This window comes from Diplotaxodon limnothrissa, linkage group LG20 (assembly GCF_057381915.1).
Source record: "Diplotaxodon limnothrissa isolate DT_005_m linkage group LG20, D_limnothrissa_male_GT1.1, whole genome shotgun sequence".
In the NCBI taxonomy this organism is placed as follows: Eukaryota; Metazoa; Chordata; class Actinopteri; order Cichliformes; family Cichlidae; genus Diplotaxodon; species Diplotaxodon limnothrissa.
The window spans coordinates 17,053,725-17,064,333 of NC_140615.1; the positions used below are offsets into that span (position 1 = coordinate 17,053,725).

The following is a 10,609-nucleotide window of genomic DNA, read 5'->3' on the forward strand; positions in this document are numbered from 1 at the left end:
CTGCAGCTCAGATGTTACTCTCTACCATCTAACTGCTTCATTGAGCGCTCCATAGACACCGGATCCGATCAGGAGCACGATATGTACTCTTCTACATCTATTATGGTGACTTTTGACAGCAATATTAAACCAGGTTACAGCTCAAAGTTTGAGCCAACTGTCACAAAGAGTTACTTTATGACTGCAGTGCATTCAGAAGTAACGCATACTCAGTAATCAGATGCTTCAGTCACCTGAAAATATTCAAGTATTACCGCTGGGTTCTGAGTGGATGTAAACAGCGCCCCGAGAAAGAAAAAGGAGCTGAAGCAAAACCAACAACTAACATAAGAGCTGAAGAGCTTTTCTCCATATCTGACACCAATTATTCTGTCTGCCTCCAAATTCTGAGTTTGGCCAATTATACCGTGGAGTGATTAGTCACAGAGCTGTCGGTGTAATTAAAGAGTCCAGCCCGGCCAATTCAGTGCTCAACTGGGTCAAAAACATGGGTCCCAGTTCACTTTAGGACAGCAGACAGTGCAATCTGACTGAAGTGCTCCTTGTTTACACAGTTATCCTTTTTTATCAAGGATATGTGGTATTTAAACCGTTTAATGAATTGCAGTCCTGTTTACATAGCTGCCGCTTTTTTCTATGTCCACCTGTCCATATAACTTGTTTCTTCATGTAACCGCTTAATATTTGTGTTTGGATAAACTTTAGACTTTGAGCAAGTCTTCTGCTTTGGTGTGTAATAATCCCGCCTGCCTGTTAATCCTGTCTGCACTGCAGGTTGCCTCACAGACAAACTGATGTACTGTACAGGAAGTATGCAAAGTTTGAAGTGTGTTCTAGGTTGCCCCCTGCTGGACATTCTTCTCATAGTTTTCCAGACAGATGTGGACACGCTGAGTGAAGTAGCTGGGGTCAGAAATGGCCTGGAGGAGGTCGGTTTGGATCAAGGCGATATCATACAGCTCGGCGGTGCAGGCTATACGAGTGTCTGAGCCACCCGGGTCCAAAAACACCTGCAAAACACACACACACACACACACACACACACACACACACACACAAAAAGCAAACCAGAGTAAGGTTAGAAGTCATGTTTAGTTTCTGGAGCTCTGAAGCAGCTACAGCCTACATCTCTGCATCTACCAGCCTGTACGCAGTTATGACACACAGTCTGGGGATTATATATATAATAGAGCCTCAAAATACATGACAAATACACACGTGTGAAACATACTGCAACAGGCTGGTGTACGGCAGTGAACACCTAGTGAGCCATGCCGAAAACAAAATGCCATCTCTAAATTACAGAAGCGTTGCATTCACAAAATCAACCCATTTCCAAGACCCTGTCTCCTCCTACAATATGAAATCTATTATCATGAACTAATTTGGTGTACTTTATTTTTCTAAACTCACCAGATATAGGCTGAACTGTGTGAGTAAAGCGGTGCTATTACCTTCGGGTTAACTATAGTATCCTCATCATTCTGTCGTATGTTGTCATCTATAAAGATGTGCTGTACGTGCTTGTCAAAGGGGTCGACCCACATTGGCTTCCCCCCACGGATGGAGAAGGAATTAGCAGCCCACCTGGACAGAAAACAACGAATATAGGGAAAGGTTTGGAAAAGCTCAGAATAAAACCCCAAAATCCACAGCCAGGTTTTCTTAGAGAAGCTTTCTGCATACCAGTCAAAGTGGTCCTGAAATCCTCCCAGACCCTGCACGGAGCTGAAGTACTCGTACAGACCTCTCTCTCCATCGCGAGAGGACACCCGCTCCTCGGCTCGATTCAGGACGATTCCCTTCTTGCTGCAGCGGATCTTGCCCGGAGTCACAGCCACGCTCAGCTGAGCCAAGAGCAAGAAGAAGAGTCAGAGATAAAGAAACGAGACGGAGAGCTCGTCTTTAAAAGAACTCTGTTGTAAGCAAAAACTAAAATAAAAATAAACCAATTATGTGATATTATTCTGTTATTAAAATAAGGCCTCTGGTAGACTTGACCTAAATTAATTGTGCAATCAGCTTAAATTCTTGCAGATGTGAAATTTTAAAAATGCTTTGGCAGCCACGTGCACAACAACTCTGCCATCCTGTACTGTGGATACTTAAAAATGTCCTCAGCTCTACCGTGATTCCTTTATTGTCTTGCTGACAAACCATTTTTCTTCACCTACTTCATATCTTAGCTAAAAGTTGTCCTCTGTTGCCAGCGTGAGCAGAGGGGTTGGGGACAACAGGCACACAAACAGGCGTATCTGTTTAAATATCTTTGTGAGGCCATTAATCAACAATTTCATCCAAAGTTTAGAAATGAAATCTTTACTCTAACCTAAATATACGTCTAACCTCAACCATAAAACCAAATTCAAACAAGGCTAGAATTTCAGGATACATAGAAACACACACATATGTTTTTATATTTCATTCATTTTTAATATTATCAATAATTTATTTTATATTTATCTTTCTTTAATATTTATTTTTTTTATTCCATTTTCCTTTTGTTTTACCAATATAAATGTAAAATGGACTTTTCTCCATTAACAACTTACTTTCCTGTAAAAACGTGACTTTTTACCCCTTTATTCTACTGTACCTACCTTTAAGTACTGGCAGGTCAATATAATTAAACAAATCTATTTTATCTGACATTACTATGTAACTACAGGGGAATTTTAACAACTAACGCTAACAAATACTAAAAGGTTATTTCCTCTATATTTGTATTTGATTTTAGTTCATTTCCACGGTTTTCCAAAGATCTAGGGTATTTTGTTATTACAGTTAATAACAAACATATCTATATTTAGTTTACTATAATAACCTCAGTTGGCCTTATATCTAAATACCTTTAAGCATCTCTGTGTGCTAAATGCTATTCGGCATATTCCAGCATGTTAACAGTGAAACATGGCAAAAAATAGATAAAACGTACACATCGCCACTGCCACTTTTTATATGTGCATGTAACTCAAAGCATCACTGAGCTGAGGTACAGCTGAACACAGCTGTTCGTGCCCCTGACAACCTGTTATGTCACTAAAGACACGACATCATCATTGTCTCTTTTGTGTTCAAGCACAGATGGATGGATGACCTACGAGTAGTCGGTTTAACATTAACACTGGTTCTGAGCACCATTCTGCACACAGCTACTGCAGTGTTTCTTTACCGTTTGTCCCCCATCACTCTGCATGCTTTGCCTCACAGGGTCTGCTTTTCCCTGCTGAATCAAACACTGGGGATTTTCAGTGTACTCTACTTAAAACTACTGGCTTAAAAAGCTTAAACCATCATGTGGTGCATTTGCAACATACAGTCAAATCCAATGTGAAATTAAAGAGATGTAATAATAACTGGCTGTGCTGGTCTGATTTTACAATCAGGTACACAGATGCTACCAAACACAGTGATGTGGACATTAGGATGGAGTTGGCTTTAACTGTAAACTAACCAAGGTTAATGAACTCATTTAATTAAACACCTTTCCCCCTGTACACACATCCCCGCAACTTGACAACAAATACAGCAGAGCAGCTGCCCCCAAGTAGCAGGAAGACAACTCAAGTTCACAAAGTGAGCAATCACATTAGTTCCTGTGATTGATCTCCCCCCTGCTCCGTCTGTCTTGACACACAGATTAATAGCATCTGACAGGAGGCTGCTTGAATAAGATTTCCACTGAGCTCTTCTTCACAGAGATAACTGTGGCTGACAGGCTAAGTTTGAGGGCATCTCGTCCATCCTCCTCCACACATATCTATCCAGCCATCCTTTCCAATCTCTGCTTTTCTCTCAGAATCAATCGGTTCCACTGTAGTGCACTAACAGGTACACAACAGGTACAAAACCCTCCAGGTGACGAGTCAAGTGCATGCATGTTTGAGTCTGGGGAAGGTTTCATGTGTAAGAGCACAGAAGATCGTGCTCTGCACAAGATCTAGTGCACAATATCAACACCAATTTATCAGGCATAGTCTAAAATACCCCACCCACCCAAAAAAAAAAAAAAAAAAAAAAAAAAAAAAGCTGAACAAATTACGATACTTGCAGCACAGCTACAATGAATTCTATTGGTCAAAAAATAAATTAATAAAAAATAAATAAAAAGAGCAACAGAGCAAGACATTAATAATAAGGCTTCTAATTACCGTGTCCTATTTAGTGTTTTTAAACAAGTGTTTGAAGTTGCCTTCTTCTATTCTTTAATGATGTGAGGCTTAAAGTGTAACTAAAAGAAGTTCTTAAGTAAGATTAAGCATCAGCTCGATGTGCATGCAACATTAATAGCTTAAGGTTATAAGATTACATAAAAGACCTGGTTGGAGGTGACTTGGAGGTGTAGCTCCCGCTGGCTGTAGCTCAGAGGCAGAGCAGGTCATTTACTTACATTACATAAGTGGAAGGTTGGTGGCTCCAAATATCTTTGGGCAAGATGCTGACCCCACTACTTACTCTCTAATGCAATGTGTGAATGTTAGATAGAAAGCACAAAAACCTGCTTGTATGAATGCATGAGTGAGGCAAAAAGTGCTTTGAGTGCTCAGAGTAGGAAGGCACTATATAAGCACAACTTACAACTTACTTGTGTATCACTTCCAGGTAGTGATGACAGCAACAGTTATAAGTTGAGAAGGAAGTGAGACCAGTGGTGTGTATGCATCATTGTTCCAGTGGAACCATTTTGAGTACGAGTTCTCATGGACTAACGCAGTGAAGGCAAGAACGTGAAATGCAGCTTTAAAAGATGTGGGCTATGATGTCAGAATATACACTGCTGGAGCTTCTATATACTCATTCTGCCTTGAATAAATCAACATTGTAGGAACATATCATTTGGGATGCCATTACTTCTCTGACTGACCTCTGGCTTTGTCTCTTTTCTTCACGGTTTTGTTTTTCTGGTGTTCTTTAATGATAAATCGTAGGTAAGAACCTTCATATTTTGAGTCTGAAGGTGCAGGCAGGAATTTAAATGTGTCTCCATGAACGCCTACAACCGTCTTTCTCCTCTTCTTTTGGCAAACTATGTCCGTGGCTGATCTCCAGCCACATATGTAAAACACCATTAGTCAGATGGGAGATCTCCTTCCCAGCCCTCTGGACTCGAATATGGTGGAGTAACATTGTGGCAACCAGAAACTGCAAACCCGCTCCAGTATATTTTTAATGGAGTTAAGTTTATGAGAATGCATGAATGAAACATGAAATTACATGTGTACATTTACGAGTACAGTAGTTTTTGTATTAAATAACCTCAAAAAATTACTGCCTGTACCTTTAATGCTGGTAGCATTCGTTTCTGCACCAATTAAAACCTCTACTGAAAGAGCAACTTTTACAGTTGCTGCTGTCCCTGATTTATCTGAACAGGTTTTCATTATACGTAAACCAAATCCTGGAAATATTACCTCATATGAAAGGCACCCTGATTCTAAATGACTTATTTCAGTCCATTTAGTGTCTTGCAACTATAAACCTCTACATGTTGCTCCAAAAAGTGTCTTCTAGAACAATGACGGACAGTTTGTTTTTTTAAAACCAGTTTCACCCCTGCTCTTCCATTCATGCCATTTCTAACTTATCACATACGTTGTCATTATATAGTGCAGTCTCATCAAGTATTACAGCTGAATGTATGCCTGTGTTAGTTACCTTTAGCTGAGGCAGATCAGGGAACAGTGGGTGTGCCCCGTCGAGTGCTCGGGATACGGCTTTTAGCACGCGAGGTAGGTCGGTTCCAAACGTACGGAAGAGGATGGCAAACTCACGACCTTCCTGTGATAGATCTCTGAGCAGCTGGAAGAAGGACGGGAGGATCCAGTGGTACAGGCGTCCGTCTTCTCCTTTTACAGACAGGTCTCTGTCTGCCTGCAACAGACACAGGGCCACAAAGCAGTTAACACTAATTGCATCAACCTGTCAAGCCGGTTTGCAACAAGCGCAACAGCTGATTTAATCGTGGAAAGCAGCACTTGGCCGCTAACCCAGATGTAGACAGGCATACAACATCCTGGCTCCCAATCACAGGTGTGGATTTTCTATTCACACCAGTTATATAAGTAAGAATCAGAATCAGAATCAGAATACTTTATTGATCCCTGGGGGAAATTATTTTTTGTTACAGTGCTCCATTTTAAACCAACATTAAGACAAGACAGACAATACGCTAACTAAGAATAGTACAATATATACATATATATACATACATACATACATAAGTCACTCATAAATAAATAGTTGGAAAAGAAACATGTGTAGTTGTAGCAGCAAACAGTGTGTTAAGTGGATGCGTTGTACAGGGAGATGGCCACAGGCAGGAATGATTTCCTGTGTCGTTCAGTGGTGCTTTTCGGTAATCTCAGTCTCTCACTGAACGAGCTCCTGTGACTGACCAACATGTCATGGAGTGGGTGGGAGGTGTTATCCAACATTGTCTTTATCTTGGACAGCATCCGCCTCTCCGACACCACCTTGAGGGAGTCCAGCTCCATCCCCACAACATTGCTGGCCTTACGGATCAGTTTATTAAGTCTGTTGGCATCTGCGACCCTCAGCCTGCTCCCCCAGCATGCAACAGCATAGAGGATCGCACTGGCCACCACAGACTCATAGAAAATCCTCAGCATTTTCTGGCAGATGTTGAAGGACCTCAGTCGCCTCAAAAAATAGAGACGACTCTGGCCCTTCCTGTAAAGTGCTGTGGTGTTTTTAGCCCAGTCCAGTTTATTGTCAATGTGTACTCCAAGGTATTTATAGTCCTCCACAATGTCAACACTGACCCCCTGGATTGAAACAGGGGTCAAGTGTTTCCTGGTCTTCCTGAAGTCCACGATCAGTTCCTTGGTCTTTGCCGCGTTGAGCTGCAGATGATTCTGCTCACACCACGTGACAAAGGAGTCGACCACAGCCCGGTACTCTGTCTCATCATCCCTGCTGATGCATCCAACCACCGCAGAGTCATCAGAAAACTTCTGAAGATGGCAGGTCTCTGTGCAGTGGCTGAAGTCTGTGGTGTAGAGGGTGAAGAGGAAGGGGGAGAGGACAGTCCCCTGTGGTGCCCCTGTGTTGCTAATCACCTTGTCAGACACACACTGTGGGAGACGTACATATTGTGGTCTTCCTGTCAGGTAATCAACAATCCAGGACACCAGAGAAGCATCCACCTGCATCGCTGCTAACTTATCACCCAGGAGGGTCGGCCTGATGGTGTTGAAAGCACTGGAAAAGTCAAAAAACATGACCCTCACAGTGCTCGCCGGCTGGTCCAGATGGGTGTAGACACGATTGAGCAGGTAGATGATGGCGTCCTCTGTTCCGAGACGAGGCTGATAAGCGAACTGAAGGGGATCCAGATGTGGTCTTACTATGGGTCGCAGCTGGTCCAGGATGAGCCTTTCCAGGGTCTTCATGATGTGGGAGGTCAGTGCCACGGGCCTGTAATCCTGGGGGCCACTGGGACGAGGCGTCTTTGGTACAGGGACGAGGCATGATGTCTTCCACATCACCGGGACCCTCTGCAGACTCAGACTCAGCATAAACAGTTTATGAAAGACTCCACACAGCTGGGGGGCACAGGTCTTGAGGACAAGGGGACTCACTCCGTCTGGTCCAGCAGACTTGCCTGAGTGAAGTCTCCTCATTTGCATCTCAACCTGGTATTGAGTGAAGGTGATGGGTGGGGGAGGGGTGTCAGGAATCTCACAGGAGGCAACATGTGAAGAGAGAGGCTGGCACAGTGGTGTGGCTCTGGATTCCAGGCTGACTACAGGTGAGGTTGTGGGGGTGGGAGCAGACACTGTGGTGTCGAATCTATTGAAAAACAGATTCAACTCGTCGGCTCTATTCTCACCTCCCTCAGCTCCCCTGCTGTTGGTTGGCCTGAATCCAGTGATGGTCTTCATGCCCCTCCACACCTCTCTCATGCTGTTCTGCTGGAGTTTCCACTCCAGCTTCCTCCTGTAATTGTCCTTAGCCTCTCTGATCTTGTCCTTTAGTAACACCTGGACCTTCCTCACCTCCTCTTTGTTGCCCCCTCTGAAAGCCCTCTTCTTGTTGTTGAGGAGGGCTTTGATGTCCTTAGTCACCCACGGCTTGTTATTTGGGTAACAATGAACAGTCTGAGCTGGAACAATGGAGTCGGTGCAGAAAGTTATGTAGTCTGTGATACACTCAGTAAGCCCATTGATGTCCTCGGCGTGAGGCTCGCAGAGTGTTTCCCAGTCGGTCACCTCGAAACAGCCCTGTAGTTCCGCTATTGCCTCCTCTGACCACCTCCTAACAGTCCTGGTGGTCACAGGTTCCCTCCTCACAATTGGCACATAGCGGGGGGTGAGGTGAATCAGGTTATGATCTGACCTACCAAGTGGGGGGAGGGAGGAGGAGCTGTATGCATCCTTGACGTTAGCATACAGTAAGTCTAAAGTTTTCTCTCCCCTGGTGGGACAGTCCACATATTAAGTAAGGTAAGGTAAAAACCCACAATAATACAGAGAAAAAATACTGTGGTAACTGGCAACGGTGTTAAGGAAAAACTCCCTTTTAACAGGAAGAAACTTTCAGCAGAACCAGGGTCAGAAACATTGTGTGAAAATTAACTGAGAAAATGAATGAATCATGAGTAAATATTAAATTGGTTATAGCAGCATGATAAGGCACAGCTTAAATATAAAATGAAAAACTGAAGAGCGCTGCACTTGTTTCCTCCCAGATGGCGCTGCACTAACAAAACTGCATCGCATATACGCAGATTCCAGGTGAAAAGGGTCGCTGAAAAATCAGAATCTGACAAGAAGGAGTAATTAGAGGGTAACGGTTTTGTCCCAGTGCCCCCGCAGCGACTCTGTCTATCAAGACACCAACCTTTACCCCATCAGGCCAGCAGAGCAGGTCCAGGTGCTCATCCAGAACCTTACGGAAGCGACGGCCAGCACCAGAGGTGAAACCAGGAATGCGTCCAAACTGGGAGTAGTAGCTTACAGCCTCGCTGCAGGGTGGGAGCAGAGAGGGTGAGTCACTCAACCACTCCCAGGTTCCTGTATAGAAACAATGACAACACAATAAACAACTGGACAAAGGAGGGTCTATTTCCAAGATTTTAACATGCACATTAAAATAAACTTCCCCTTTACTTTTTTGAAAAATCACTGCTTTTGTTTTGAACTCTATGTAAGTTAAACTGAAATAATAATTTTCATTCATTAATAAAATGTAACATGTCAACCCCTCAGCCTTGGTGGAACTTACATTCTGCCAAACATTAAAGAAAATAAGAATTTAATTTGCGTTAAATAAAAGGTAACCTGTCCCTTTGGATGGTATTCAACGTTTCCAATGATGCGTTTAATTTCAATCAAGCCCAAGTATTTGTGCGTAAAAGTATTGTTCCGGGGGTCTGACAGAGAAAGTAAAAAGTAAACGGTTCCCCCGTATCACCTGACTGACACACGCACACGCGCGCGCGCCCGGGCACATACATTCCTAGCATTCCCGCGTGTTGCTGGAAAGCACCATCCGTGTTTACCGTGTTTGTTCTTCTTCCCCCAAGTGACAGTGGTCAGAAAGTAGTCCAGAGCAGCCAAAGTCCCCTGACACGTCACGGCGTCCGACACCAATATGGTGTTGTTTAGGTCAACATGTAGCACCAGCCTTTTCCTGGTCGGCTCGTGATGTGCGGTCCAGAGCCCCTGAGGGACTGTCAGCTCAGGGTCACGTGCCCCCCACACAGAAGCGTGGACTTCTTCGCTTTCTGTGCCGTCATGTTCTTCAGCTTGGCGCCAGCTGCTCTCACCGACATCCGACATGACAGCGTCGTTAGTGAACTGAGACTATTACAGACAGAAATTCCTACCTGACCGGCTTCAGGGTTGACTCATGGTTATTTACCGGTTCTCCCTTGCCTACTTTCTTCTTCTTCAGCCGCTCTGTGGCTGAATGCAACCAAACCACGCGAAACAGCGCCACCTTCCGTTTGTTGTGTCACGCACACGTGTTTATTCATGTGCATATGGAAGTTATAGCTAATGATATTATAAAGCAGGATGGGCATCTAAAGTTCTCACAGTCAAAATGTGTCATCAACACGCTGGTTGCTCTGTTCTGATTAGTTCCCAGTGACAGCAAGTAGGCACCAGCAGAAATAAGGCTCAATGTGATGATGCTAAATGAATGAATTTCAGCCTTAAGTGTATTATGTCCACCTGCACTTTCACTAGTCTGACTTGGCATCATTTTGAAGGTGTCCTTCTGTGTTTAGGTCGTACAGATGTTTTATAGATGAGGAATGAAAACTGCATTTTTTAAAGTATTTTCCAAGTGCTGTTAAACAGAGCAAGAATTTTTTTTAAAATTCAGCTTTTCCAAACATCTTAGATTTATTGTGGATGCTCACATTATTTTGTTGTGTGCACAGAAACTGCACCAAAAACAAAAACTACTAGGGTCAAAACTATCAGCCCCCTGTTGCTAATAGTCGACTGTAATTCATTTTTGCTGAATAACAGACTGCAGTTGTTTCCCTGAGCAATCTTAGCCCATTCTTCTTTGGAAACTCTCTCAGATGTAATGGTTTCCTGGTATAGACCTTGGTCTTCAGTTAACCTCACTTCAT

At 43.5% G+C, this 10,609-nt stretch overlaps 1 protein-coding gene across 1 annotated transcript; it reads right to left on the reverse strand.

Moving 5' to 3' along the window:
• Nucleotides 1-264: 264 nt before the first annotated feature.
• Nucleotides 265-9,859, reverse strand: LOC146610747 (uncharacterized). The gene is made up of 6 exons (XM_085345186.1): nucleotides 9,524-9,859; nucleotides 8,863-9,035; nucleotides 5,656-5,871; nucleotides 1,687-1,847; nucleotides 1,455-1,587; nucleotides 265-1,010 (listed from the first exon to the last, which is right to left on the reverse strand). The coding sequence occupies exons 1-6, from the start codon at nucleotides 9,801-9,803 to the stop codon at nucleotides 834-836; spliced, it is 1,140 nt and encodes a 379-aa protein (XP_085201312.1). The 5' UTR covers nucleotides 9,804-9,859; the 3' UTR covers nucleotides 265-833.
• Between the last annotated feature and the right edge of the window lie 750 nt (nucleotides 9,860-10,609).

Bases quoted from the DNA above. Each gene is read 5' to 3' on its own strand.
- LOC146610747 (XM_085345186.1), bottom strand. From the start codon at position 9,803: ATGTCGGATGTCGGTGAGAGCAGCTGGCGCCAAGCTGAAGAACATGAC. The intron at 1,588-1,686 runs GTATGCAGAAAG...TTTTCTGTCCAG, and splicing joins TTTCAGGACCACTTTGACTG to GTGGGCTGCTAATTCCTTCT. The intron at 1,011-1,454 runs GTAATAGCACCG...TGTGTTTTGCAG, and splicing joins ATACTATAGTTAACCCGAAG to GTGTTTTTGGACCCGGGTGG.